A 14,596-nucleotide genomic window follows, 5' to 3' on the forward strand; every position below is an offset into this window, starting at 1 on the left:
ACTAAACATAAAACAAAGATATAGTTTGTAGGAGCGGACCCAAATGAGGGGTAGAATCTAGCATTAAAATTCAAAGGAAATGTTTATATATTTTCTAAAATAATTTAAGAACATATAATAAAAAATACATTTATCTAGAAAATATTAAACATATTTTTTAAGACCCAAAATTATAAAAAATAATAACCAATTTTACATGTTACTAATAAATTTATAATAAAAATTGGAATTTTTGTTAACCACGTATTTTTTAAGAAAAAAATTCTATTAATTATATTCTAAAAATAAAATAAATTTGAATAAATTGTGTTTCTCACTGAATTATCTTTTAGTACAATACTAGACAACAACTATTGAAGAATAATTAATTTGCTTTCAAATATTTTAAAAAAATAGAAGAATAAAAATATTTTTTATGACAAAGGCTATAAATTTAGAAGCAAATTTTGATAAATCTTTAGTGCAACTCAGTATCTAATTTGTTTTTCTAAGATTTATATTGCATGCAAGTCTAAATCCTGATATCAAAAGCATAGTGGAACCTCACAATAGTAAGAATTAAGAACAAAGACAAGACACAAGAAACAAAGAGAATTTAGGAAAACAGTGATAGAAAGATAAATGTTTGTTAATGTGTTTCAAAATTAAAGTTGTTAATCTTGCATTCAATTTTTGTAAGTTTGACCCATTGGCAAAGGTTAATGGAAATTATTTGATTACAAACTGAAATTATTTATAAATTTTAAAATAATAATAATAATATAATAGTATTATTATTATAAAAGGATAACTATTAGAAACAAAATAAATAATAGTCAAATATTCTATCCAGAAAAAACAAAAAAAAAATTATCTCTACAATAAATTTTACAAAAGAATAAAGTATTTTATTAAAACATAAAAAGATAAATAACATATAAATGAAATTATTTATAAAATTACCAAATATTGAAAAACTAATTTGAAAAAAATCCAAACACAAGCGTAGGTACGCCTTGGGAGTTCGGTTTGATTTGATTTAATATAACAATAAATTCGAATCGATCTTTTACAATTTGACGTATTTTAATTTATTATTATAATTTAAAATTAAACTTATATAATTATTATATTATTAAAAAATATGTTTTATTAAAATTTATTTAACATATTTTAGTTTAAAATATTATTTTTACTTTTATTTAGAATTAATATAAAATGATATTACTAACTCTTTGTAACATAATAGCAATTTGTACATTGCTTGATATTTAATATTATTTTTAAGCAATATTAATATATCATTTTTTTAACATATTAAAATAAAATATAAATCTTGATTATAAAATAAAGGAAAAAAATACATTATTTAATATTTATTATTAATTATCACAATAAAAATAATTATAATTATAATATGTGTTTTGTTTGATTTGGTTTGATTTTTTATAACAACATCTAAAAATCGAACCAAATTATAAAAATATGTCATTTTTAGATATTTGATTTTTGCGATTTGTGATGTAAGCAGTTTTTTTAATCTTATTTTTACTATTTTGGCGATTTACAAAAAGTTTAATTTAGTTTTAAACACTCATACTAAAAATTACTATGTAATTCTAATCAAAAGGTAATATTATCATATTATTATGTATAGACTAATTCACCTCAAACATAAGGCAAAATAATATATATGCAATCTAACATTTTTTCAACTAAGGAAGTCTATCTGAATTTGTTGAATAAAATGTATAAATATTGTAAATTTCTTAATACCGTATTAAATTTCTAAAGATAAAACAATCTAACATTGTTGTAAAATTATGCTCAATAATTGTCTAAATAATAAATAATTCGTTGTTATATCTAACAAGTCTTTAAATGCTTTCATCTTAAGGATGTTATTATAGTCAAATTAGAGGAGACAAAACTCCGATGGTGAGGCAATCTTTGAGCACCATGTATGCCACGAGAGGAGATAAGACAAAATAAATTTTTCAAAAGAGTTATCTTGCCACGTGTAAGAATGAAAAATTCTAGTTACTCTGATCTCCTAACAACTCTACAAGAATAAAAAAAATCACATTCCAAACACACCACAACAACATTTACATCATTAAATATACAAGGGTTAAATATATTTATTATTCATGTAAAACGAACAAATTTTAGTATCGGTTCTGGTAAAAAAATCATTTTCATCCCTCAAAATTTTGAAAATTATCATTTTTGGTCACTATTGTCACGTGAAACCCATTAAATATGCTTATAAATTTAACATAAGGTCAATTAACCAACCTAGTTGTCACATACTTATGTTTCTAAATCCCTAAAAAGAATTTATTTATCTACCTGAAAATTAATATTAAATATGAAAAAAATTTATTTCAGATGTTTGAGAATTGAAAACTAAAGAAAATAGTTTTACATGAATTAAAAGAAAATTTTGATTCTTTCACAGGAAGTAGGGACAAAAACAATTATTTTACATTTTGAAGAGATGAAAATATAAAAATAAAATAAAATACTGTAACTAAATTCAAAACTCACATATTTAAGCTAATATACAATAAATGCAACGTTCAAAATTTCTAAAATCTAAACACCCCTAACATCTCTAAGAAGTAATCTTCAAAAAACAAAACATATCTTAGAAGTATAAATATCGGGAAAAAAAATATTTACTCTTATTTGAGCTACCTTATTAAGATTCTTTTGAAATGCTTTTATTGTATACTATTAGTGAAAAAATTAGAATAAATATCTATCCTTCGAGTTTATTCTATATCATATTGACAATAATTGTGCTTATCAATATATTAAAAAAATCACAAGATTATATATGTGAAATTTGAAGAGATGTTATTTAAAAAATATTTGAGTTTTGAGCCTAGAACGACAAGTAAAAGAATGTCCCTCCATGTCTCGATTAAAAGGAAAAAAAAAATTCACACTTATTAAGAAAAAATGATTAATTTTATTAAATTGTGTAATTTTCAATTAAAAAATAAATATTTTTCTTAAATTATCCTTCATTAAAATTTGATATCAAACATAAACTTTAATCTTATTAAATAAATGATATTTTAAAGATAATTTCATTAAATAAGACATAGGTAAAGAAGATTTACTTACAAAAAATTTGAGACACTAAAAATAAAAATCTAAAAGAGTTAAGGGACTAAAAATTTAATTAATATTTTATTTATATTTAAGATAAAAAAAATAAGAAATTTTTATTGCTTATACTTGAGAGCGAGGAGAATACTAAAAATTATAGTTTGAATCATTTTAAAAAAAAAAAATAGAAGAACAAATTAAAAAAATAGAAGAATAAATCAAATCTAAAAAATAAATTAAAGAAAAAAAAAATTAATTCAATCCTTACATATTGTCACATGTCAAGTTTAGTTATGAACCAAAGTTTGATGAAAAAAAGAAAAGAAAAATCTATAAGGAAAAATAAAAGCACAACTAAATATTATGAGACATGCAAAACACACTGTTGCAAGTGTGTGTGGTTTATGTATGAAAACTGGGTTTGGGCCACCAGGGCTAAATTTCAGGACATGGCTTCTGAACCATTATGGCAGAAAGTAATTTTTTTTTTTTTGAAAGATAAGTATAAAATGAGAGGGAATTAATGAAATTGGCACACCGACACACTTTATGGAGCCAATCATTAATGTGTTCTGCAGAGAATTGGGATCCTCATGCACGTGTTTCAAATGAAAAAAGAGTAAAAAATACAGCGAATATATTATTATTATTATTGTTATTATTATTATAATAATAATAAAAAAGTCTCTTTTATGTGGATGCTGCATTGTGCATTTGTGCATTCCACAACCCTACATTGACTTAAACAGTTTGCTCTTGCATCTCCCCAAACGTGCTCCACCAAAGGTCACAATCTTCTTATCCTTTTAAGTGTCAATTTTCCTCTCTTCTTATGACTTTATTCGTCATTTTGTGTTGGAATGGGTTGTAGTAGTTGCATGCTATACATGTGTTTCAAGTATATACAGAGATCTTAAGCTTTTTTTTTTTTATCCGTGCAAATAAAAAATAGTATAAGTGGTTTACAACAATTCATGTATCCTTACTCAACCATTTGAGTTAAACTGTGTTGATATATAGAGATCTTAAACTTAGTAGTTAGTATAATAATCGAAATTGTGCTTTACCAAGGTATGATAGTTAAACCCCCTTGGTATATAGAGATCTTAAAGATTTAACTTCTATGATCTCTTATTTGCTGGTTTAAAATTCTACTATTTATCGTGTGAACAATTTGGTTGTGCTTTACCAAGGTATGATAGTTTCTTTTGAAAAGATTGCAACTGCCACAAAAATGCCTTTATTCTTTACTCACCGTAATAATGTGTATATATATTTATCCTTATGGATTTGGATTTTAATTATTACAGATAAAACTGTATACTTTTCTGCATTTTGTGTGGTGGGTGTGTGAGATTTTGAAATTTTGGTTCAGCTGGAAATGGATCTGATTGAATCTCAAGGAAGGTTTTTTTTATTTGGTTTATTGTTTCTGTTGGGCTAAGAATTAGAGAATCATGGTTTTCACTGTTTGGTTGATTGAGACTATTTTTCTAATAATCCGAGCATCTCCTAGGCAGCAGCAGTGGATCTTGCCAAAATATTTTGAGGGACACAAAATAGTTAAAAACACTTAAAATTATTCATAGTGCCATACATGGAAAAAAAATTCTTATGCATGGCACTACTATTAAGTTTCCATTCTTTCAAGATATGTTTTTTTCAAGCACACAAACACCGAAAAGTTGATTGAAAAGGACATGATGATGTGGCAACCATACCAAACTATGTTTGGTTGACTGAAGAGGATATGGTAGTATTATATTCAGGCAAACAACCTTCTTTGGGGGATATGAGATTTAATAAATCAAGCTGTTCCTTTTGTGATAATTTTTTATATTCAACAAAGAACACGAGTCATATTTGATTTTTATTTATAAAACCAAATGGCCTTAACATTTCTATTTGCCATTGATTTCAGCAAAAAATGGAATCTGAAGCACTGATATGGGGTGACAAACTCACACAGAGGGGATTGTCATTCTTTGGTTTTCATGGAGCACTACCTGAAGAAAGGAATCTAGGCCAGAAATTCTTGGTAGATGTAGATGCATGGATGGATCTCAAAGCAGCTGGCAAATCTGATCACTTATCAGATACAGTTAGTTGCAGACATATATGCGTGAGTAACCAACAATTTTTTCATCATTTGATTGCATAAACTTCTCATATTGGTAATTTACCAGTTTAGCCTATGTTTGGTTTAAGGTTACAAAAGTACTTTTAAGAGTTTTATACAAAATTGTGCGTTCCAATGCATGAACTGAGAGGGAAGATTTTGTTGCTTCTGGAGTAAAAGTATTTTTGAGCTCTTCTAACTTCAATCCAAACATACACTTACTAACTGTAATGTAATCTTATTAACATATCAATAATTGGTGATGCAGTATAGCTAAGGAAATTCTTGAAGGGTCACCACACATCCTTGTGGAGTCAGTGGCACAAAAAATTGCAGTGACTACTCTGACAAATCATAACCAAATATCTGCTGTTCGAGTGAAGGTTAAAAAGCCTCATGTGGCAGTTCGAGGCCCAGTTGATTACTTAGGCGTTGAGATATTTAGACGCAGAAGCGATTTGTCAGAATAGAAATTTCATAGTTATTGCTCTCTGGTTTTTGTTGCTATCATTCTGATCTGTAATGTGTGTTTGCATTGAATGTTTGTTCTCGCTATTCAGTTTGATACATCCTCAAGTTCCATTTGATATAAAATAATGCAACTCTTTCCCCGAGTGCCCTATTAGTTTTCTATCTCTTATTAGTCAAACTAATGAAATTAAAATATTGAAGTTAAGCATACTTAATAAACTATATAATTAACTTGCATTCTTCAAAACAAAAATTAATTGCAGTGAGACAGTTATTCAGTGAGTTGCCTAAGATACTCTGAAACCGAAGGATAACTTTTAGGCTTATAAAAGCCTTCACGTGTAACTTTTTTATCACATTTGAAAATTTGGAATCAAGAAATCCAAAGCCAATAATTTTATCCTCTTATTGTCTCGATCGACTCTTGATGTTGACAAAGATAACCAACGCACATACAACTATAGCTTCCATTATGTTCAAGAGATCAAATGTCAAAATAGGTTACAGTTTTCTTTGCATGGATTTAAACACAAATCGAGAAACCTAACACCGATCACAGAGAAAACAAATGCTTTATTCAGTGACCTTGTCTTTCTCAGATTAGCATCCAAGGCTAGAAACATCCTTGCTCTTCTCTCATCTTCTAAATTTAAAGATATCCAATATTATATTCGTGTGTACATGACTGTCAATATTAATGCGACAAATCAGCATATTAAGTTAGTGAAAGGCTAACGGATGCACATGATTGACAAAATTCAATTTCAAAGAAATTTGTCATTTTTTCTCGGGACTAATATAAATTAGTCCTACAATTTTAAGGACTAAAATGATTGTTGAAAACATTAAAAATGAATTGCAAAGCATTTCCACACCTAAGCAAAAATTGGCTACAAGCCGACAGCTGCAAAGCAAAATATCAAACATTTCACCATGAAAAGTCATGCCCAAAACCTAAATCACTTTCTATGTTGAATAACTTACACTAATCTCATAGTCATGGAGAATTCACAAAATTGAACAAATTTACATCAGCAATGCCATATGAATCGATTCACTCCCCCATAAAATCACCTCCAAGCTGATGTAAATTACTAAAAACAAAGTCTTACTATAATTCAGACTTTGCCTTCATCACCATGCATCCCAATATTAGTTCAGATACCCTATTTGTATCACATGGATCTTAGTCCACATCTAAATCACAACACTGGAATTGATCTCTTGTTTCTTTTCTTGGATGCTGACCTGCTTCCCTCATCTCTTGATGCAATCTTCTCACCTCCATCATTTCCTTCAGACTTCTTGCGCTCTTTACTCTGTTTAGATCTTTTCTTTCTTTCACCCCCATCTGGTATATGCTCTTTGTTTCTGGAAGATTTTTTTCTTTTCAAAGGTGATTCTTCAACTTCTTCGCTGACCAAGATCTCAGTTGGAGTTTGTTCCTTGCATGGTAGCGAATCCACTCCTGAGGATATATTTGCTAAGATAACATTAGAAGTGTAGAATGAATGGAAGTAACGGACCTCAATTACCCAAGTCATCAATGTTAATAAAAAACATATAATGTCGAGTGCAACAACTTATTTTCCTTAATTTTTTTACACTCCAAAATATAATTTTTTTTGTGTAATCCTAACATTTAGCACCACAAAATTGCTATATATATTTATTAATTCCAAATTTAAAATCATAATGTACTATTTTAAGCTCCTATCCTATGCAGCAGTAAATCATTTTTTCTAAACAGTGTCATTGTTTCTAATATTCAACAACAAATCCATTTCAGTCCCTATTACTAAATTACACAGGATTCTCTTATCAAGTCGATAATTTTAATATATCAAAAGAGAATACTGACAGCTGTATCCCCAAACCATAGTTTGTTTCAGACCCAACAAGTTTATCCTGCTCATCAAACTAATGCTAAGTTTTTCCAGGCATAAAGAACCATAGACACGATGATCTTTAATATCTTCTTTCAATATTTTTTTAGTGAAGATCTTATAATACTATATTCAAAAAGAAGAAAATTACTAACCTTTAACATCAAAGTTAGAGTCAAAAAGCACGTGCATAATATGTTGCTTCAGGAAAACCTGCAACCAGGTAAAAAATTAAATAAATGATTTTGATTACAAGAATACAGAATTATTTACAAAAACAACTAGCTTTACAGATACCTACAACTATATGCAGAAAAAATAACTACAAAAAATTCGAAGAAGCATTTAGGACCCTAGTTAGTTCAATTGTTCAAGTGTAGAAAGGTTTCCATGTCAGCCATAAAAATATGGGTTTCTTCACAAGATACCACTTTTTTTCCTGGTCCTCATAAACAGTATAGGAATAATTGACTAAGTAAAAAGAAATACAAAACAGTCCCTATCAGAATATAGGTTTAATCTTAACACAGTTTATAGGTTTTATAACAGGGTCACTTTAACTGATATTCCAATAAATATCAGAAATTATAATGAACAAATATCACTAAATCATTTTAGTTTCCAGGCATACATATCCCAATAAAAAGAACTATAGAGCATGCCGCCACGGACAAAGAAATAGAGCATAGAACCTACAGCAGAAAGAAGCTGTCTTGTCTTTGTATCCCAAAGGCGTAAATAACTGTCCAGTCCTGAAATGAAAAATCATGAACTGAACTGATGACAGGAACTTAATATATTTTTTATCAGACCAAGAAATAATTAATCACTTTTCACCCAGAAAAAAGATGATCCAGTGGCTACACACCCTGTACATTTTGGATAAGCTTCAGGAGCAATCATGAAAAAGGTAGATAACGAAACAAGATATAAATTTGTTCCGCAAAACCAAAAAAATTAGAAACAACTAAATAAATTTTAGGGATCAAAAAACTCCATCAGAGAACCTTCCTTATATTCAAAGAACATGCAACAAATAAAGGGAAATCAGAGTAGCACTCACCACAAGAAGCTATTACAGGTAGCTCAGGGTGCCTGACTATGGATCTGATGCTTCCAGAGCATTTTCCAGAAAAACATCCTAGCATTTTTCCTGCAATAAATTGTTGTTTTTAAACAATTAAAAACACAAACTCATTCAAGAAGGTCAACAAAAAGACATCAACAACCAGCCTTTTCTAACTAAGTAAGGTCAGTTCCATGAATCAAACAACACCATAATGTTCAGCCATAAATAATGTTCAGTCCCCTCCCTCTTACAAGTTAGACAATGCTATAGTCTATAATCATTGTTCTTAAATTTATGACAATTTTCCCATGACTTTGGGATACCTGTGCGTATATCAACAGAAGCCATGTCACCAGACCCATTCCCTACATAGATTGAATAGCCATCTATATCCTCAGCCAATGCTTTAATTGGTGTCTCACGGAAATCAAATGAGAGAACAGGCCTCCTCTGAGCAGACATGTCATAAAGGCGAACCTGTTCAGAAGACCAAGGTTGTAAATAAATAGTAATGAGAAAACGTATCATTAAGTAAGCTGCCGGAGGAAAAAAAATAACAAAAGCAAAGAATTTTTCCCTTTCAGAATTGAAAAGGTTAAGAAAAAAGCAAATCTGCAGTTTGAAATCTTATTAGTCATTTTATATTTGTTAATAAAATGGGAAAGATCTCATGTGACTCAAAGGTCATGTACTTGAGTATTCTTTTGAAAAAAATTCTCACAAAATATCATTTCCATTTCTCTGTAATTCTAGGTTAAGAGCAACTAATTAATCCTTCTCAATAGTCTCCAACACAGCATTTTCAAGGATATCATAGAGGAATATTCCATGCATTATTAGATACAAAAATTACATTTCTTCATTGATTTTAGAATTTGAGAAGAATCCACTAATTAAATTTACCTGATGGCTGTTGGTGCCAGCAACAAATTTTCGATGGTCATCTTTCATAAGAAATGTAGCAGATGTGAACCAAGTCGGTGTAAATATACCGAGGTTATCCTTCGGCGGCTGCATAGGTTAAAAGAATTTGTAAAATCATGCACTAAAAAAATGTGCAGCAGCAAAAGAGAAACTGGAGGAAGATAAGTTAACAATTAATAGCAGAGATGAAAAGTAGGGTTTGAAATAAAGACTCACAGGTTTGGAATTCCAGATCTTAGTGAAGTTGTTAAGATCCCAAATATTCATTTCAACACCTTTCCTACAGATAAAGTACTTATTCATTATTTCTCAGCTCAAAAATATGTATAGATAACAGTTATACGTTGTGATAACTTGTTTAGATTCTCAAGGTTTACAGTAACAGGTACCCATTTTCATGTTGCTTAATGTTGGCTATAATATGCTTGAAATTGTTGCATAATCTTATCTAATTCATGTTCCTGCAATATGGTCCTGTATTTCTCCAAGTTTTTCACTTTAGCCTATACCAAAAGTATTTAATTGCACTAAGAACAAATGAGCAGCAGGGATGGCAGAGGCTACACAAGGCTTTATTTCTGAAGCACCAAACTCCAAAGGCAATGATTATTTGCTTTTACAGTTTGGTTGAGTCATGTGTTATCTATTACAAGGAATTTGCTCAGAATTTATAATATGAAGCAGGTTTGTGTTACTATGTAGAAGAGGATGGTCATTTGTAAAAGAAATTTCTTTGCTAATTATTATTTCTGGGAAATAACTCTGTCTGATCTTCAAAGCAGAACAATTCATTATTTGAAAACCATTTCCTCTTTTCGATTCCCATTTTCTACCATGCCTAGTGAGTGGTGACTTGTCTTATATTTTGTTCATCTCTTTTGTGTTCACAAAATATTTCATTATCAAAGTTGAATAAATAATTTATTCAAACTGTTAAATATTCACAATTATGCAAAATGTACTCACCCTCCAAATAAAGCAAACTTCTCATTTCCATCCACCTTGCAACACAAGATGTTACCACCAGAACATACATTCCATATTTTTGGAGAGTCAATACAGGAGGATACTGTAGATGAATCAACAAGTTCAATGGACCTTATGCTTGCATTTCCTTTGGTTGTGCATGTAAGTAGAGTACAATCCCTAAACAATCACCACATCCAAATGATTTAGAAAGTACACACACACACATAAGGGCATAATGCAAGCGACTATGGTATTTTGAAAATGAATGAACAAGTGCATGTACACGCAGACTGAAGATATACTTTAATGTAAATACTAAATACTAATAGGGATACAGGTTGTGAGCACAAACAAAATGAGGAAATCTGTTTTTGATGCCCTCCTCCAACTCTGAATCCATTAGTATCCAGGGTCAAGAAGAGCAAGAATGATGTACCGTTAGGTACTTCCCATGAATTCAAGTGCCTGAAATCCCAACCCAAAACTAATTAGCCAACTAACTAATTCCTTCAGCATCCTGGTTAGGTATATACCTAATACCTATTAGTTAGGTAGGTAGGTAATTACTTAGTTAAATAAACAGCTTTATTAGCATAGTCCATCCTTAACTAACAAGGGGTCGGCCAGTTGATTCCTAGGTTCCATCCTTATTTTTCCTGGTCTAAACATTTATGATTGGGGTCAGAATACTAAATGCTTAAACTTTGAGTATTTTTCCTGATAATCTAATCATGTGATCATCCAAAAGGACCAAAATTATATTAACGAACAGATAATCATAGTACCAATCTTTCAGTCTGTTATAATGGATCCATAAAGCATTTGTAAAGGTGCACAACCAAAAAAATAATCCTAATATTCTAACAGCCACCAAGAACAATTATGTGTGAAATCTAAGCCCACAAAGCAATCTAAACATATCACAGAAGCTGACTTATGCCCTGCTGCATTTACACAGTTGCATCAGACAAGGTAAAAACAATTCAATTAGTCATAAAGAAAATGCACTGTTGTTATTGTTCTTCAAGACTTCAACTAAATTGAGCACAGAATCAGAATACATTAAGGACAAGAATAAAGACAAAATTTAATTAAACTGCCAAACAGAAGCTATTTATATACCTGGAAGCTAATTCCGAATTTTGTTTTGCAAATAAATGCAATCCAACAATATTATTCACTTCAGATTGAACATCTAAATCATTGGCATCCGTGATTGTAGCCTGAATATCTCCATTTACAGGGCTCAAAACTTCAATCTGTAGAATGAATATAGAGTTAAAGTGCTAAATGTTTAATAACAAACATCGAAAATCAAACCTTTTACAGAACGAATAATGGAACTATAGAACCTTGAAATAATTTACCTGGTTGTTTTTCCTCGCTACAGCTAATAACTGCAATGCCAGAATTGACAGAAAAATAATGAGAATCATATATTTTGGTCTCATTTCTTTAAGGTCAAACAAAAAGAAAATCTCTACAGAACAGTTAGAAGACCAACAATGTTATACGGCAGTGGGGTAGTGAATGCAGGGCAGTTGAGTGCCAATGGAAAGAAAGACAAAACTGTACTCAAACAATCATGATTTTAAATTGCGGTCCGCGCAGCGACAAGGTATTTTGACACTCCGCAGTCGCATCACAATCTTAATTGCGGCTGCATTTTCCCGCAATGCAAAGGTTTTCTGGCTCACCCCAACGTGACCACAACCGCAATTTAAAACCACGCAAACAATAAACAGACCCAGAACAGAAAAAAAAAATTGCCAATACATACAGGGTGAGACTCTCGGTCAATCATTGAAACAGCCATCACACATTTGGATGATTCAGGGTCGCCCCACCTCTCTACGACCTGGGGAGCTCCTCGTTGCTTATCGCGGGCCTCCACAACTAACAACAACACAAGCAAAAACCCATAAGGACGAGAAAAAGAGAGTGACATAATATGAAAAAATCATCACCTTTGATGAGACCAAGCGCGTCAAAGGTTAGAGCGCGAAGCGGAGGGCAACCGGAGCACTCCAGAGTGCTGGTACGAGGCATCTTTAACTTTGAATGGAGGTTGTTAAGCTTAACTATATATGATATAAGCAACACCAACTGAAAAACAATATCGAAACCAAATCAAGAGTAAGAAGAAGAGGGAAACATGGTTGAGAGAAGGGTTAGGGATTACAGAAGGAGCAGCGAATTGCGGCGCTATTAGTCGATCACTTTCAATATTTTTCAACCCCTCTTTTGTATCAACCTTTTATGGTGCGTTTGGCTTCGTTTTCCTGTTTATTTTCTGATTTTATGTTTTCAAATAATTTTTAAGATTTATAAGATATATAACGAAGACTAATAAATATTTCATATTGATAAAAAAAATAAAAACTCAACCCAATTGAACATTTAAAAATAAATTAAAGAAACTAGTAATTTAACCAAATAAAAATAGGGTTAGAAAAGTGTTTGTTTTTTCTGAAGAGAGGCAACGCAATGGCAAGTGTTGTAATTACATGAATATCCTTTCTTTCTCTTGAATGCATATCAACATTTTTTCTTGCTCTCTCACGTGGGAGTGTGAGTGCATGTGCGCACAGGTCCATCAGAGGTGTTGATGGCATCACTATGTTATTGTTGCTCTTGGTTCTATCTGCATTCAACTCCTTCACCCAACCTATTGTTTTCAAAAGTGCCATGGCCTCACCTTCATGCACTACTTGCTTCCATGAAGAAACTGACTCTGACCCAGAAACTCCACATGATAAGGCCTTATTTACTCATCCCACAAACTTTATAAAATCACATAGAAAACAATCATCTTATCTCCATCCAACGTGTGTAAGAGATGAAAGATAAAAGCTCAGAAAAAACTTCCATCTCATTTAGAACTAGTTGTAAAAGATGCCAAAATTATGCATTTGTCTAGCATTGATTGTTGTGCCTTTTCACAACCAACAAATAGATGCCAACCAGTTCTCTAGACCATTTTTGCTGCTCAAACAAGAACTAGGGCTTTATTCTAGTTGGAAGACAGTCCTCACAAGCTCTCCACCGGAAGTGTTTAACTTGTCGAGGTAATTTTATAATTAATCTTTATAAAAAAACTCAACTGACCATTTTTACTTTTTAAAAGATTTAGACTCAATTTTACACAGACTAGTTAAGAGAATATTTGATTTGCCTATCTCAAATAAATTACACAATTCTTGAATTATTATCATTAATCACTCATTCATAGACATACGTAAACATGTTTTTGAGTGTAGACAAATGCACCTTTGGTTTTAAGAAAGTTACATATATTTATCTTAAAAGTTTATATTTTTCACTTCTTAATCTTATATGTTTGAACTCGTTACTTGTTTTTATGTGATGATAAATAAATACATATCTTATTTTAATAAAATTATAAGTATTTATCTTAAAATTTTATATTTATACCTCTTATTTTTATATTTTTTATGAGTTTGAACTCAATTCCACCTGATTTTTTCCCACTTCAAAAAATAATAGATTATCATTTATTTATTATAAGAATTAAATTTGTATTCAGTAAAAAATTTGATTTTTTTATGCATAGGAATCAATGACGGTATCAAGAAATTTATAACACTATCAAGTGAACTAGATGAGTAGTAAAAAATCTGATTTTAAACTGAATATTATATTTTTATTATACAATTAGTTTTTATCTCTTAACTTCTTTTTAGATCATTAAATTAATAGTAATCTCATTATTATATTTTATAAAATTTTAGTTATTACTAATCATCTCGTAACTTTCTTAAATTATAAAATCAATAATAATTTTATCTTTCTTTTTCTAAAATCTAAATATTATATTTAATCAAATTTTAATTATTATATAGTTAGTTTTTTTTTCTTTTGTTAATATTTAATTGTTAAACTCTATTTTTTACACTTGAAAGAGTTATTATTTTTTAAATCTCATATAAACAAGTGTTATTGAATTGATTTGAAATTGTTATAACTTTTAAATTATAAAAGCACACGATAGCAAGCATTATAATAATGAGTCGTAAGCCTGTAACATTGACAAGTGAT

General features: G+C 30.0%; 1 protein-coding gene and 1 pseudogene across 1 annotated transcript; one reads left to right on the forward strand and one right to left on the reverse strand.

Moving 5' to 3' along the window:
- The first annotated feature begins 3,808 nt into the window (after positions 1-3,808).
- On the forward strand, positions 3,809-5,849 carry LOC114390332 (annotated as a pseudogene).
- Positions 5,850-6,446: 597 nt separating this feature from the next.
- LOC114390968 (WD repeat-containing protein 74-like) lies at positions 6,447-12,846 on the reverse strand. The gene is made up of 13 exons (XM_028351932.1): positions 12,720-12,846; positions 12,505-12,643; positions 12,318-12,433; positions 11,905-11,934; positions 11,660-11,796; positions 10,535-10,714; positions 9,785-9,848; positions 9,548-9,655; positions 8,968-9,121; positions 8,639-8,728; positions 8,272-8,327; positions 7,731-7,788; positions 6,447-7,157 (listed from the first exon to the last, which is right to left on the reverse strand). Exons 2-13 carry the CDS (start codon positions 12,584-12,586, stop codon positions 6,892-6,894), a joined length of 1,341 nt encoding a protein of 446 aa, XP_028207733.1. The 5' UTR covers positions 12,587-12,643; positions 12,720-12,846; the 3' UTR covers positions 6,447-6,891.
- Positions 12,847-14,596: the final 1,750 nt, after the last annotated feature.

The sequence above is a fragment of the Glycine soja genome, chromosome 16 (assembly GCF_004193775.1).
Source record: "Glycine soja cultivar W05 chromosome 16, ASM419377v2, whole genome shotgun sequence".
NCBI classification, from domain to species: domain Eukaryota; kingdom Viridiplantae; phylum Streptophyta; class Magnoliopsida; order Fabales; family Fabaceae; genus Glycine; species Glycine soja.

Bases quoted from the DNA above. Each gene is read 5' to 3' on its own strand.
- LOC114390968 (XM_028351932.1), bottom strand. From the start codon at position 12,586: ATGCCTCGTACCAGCACTCTGGAGTGCTCCGGTTGCCCTCCGCTTCGC. The intron at 12,434-12,504 runs GTGATGATTTTT...TGTTGTTGTTAG, and splicing joins CGCGCTTGGTCTCATCAAAG to TTGTGGAGGCCCGCGATAAG. The intron at 11,935-12,317 runs GTATGTATTGGC...CTGGCATTGCAG, and splicing joins TTGACCGAGAGTCTCACCCT to TTATTAGCTGTAGCGAGGAA.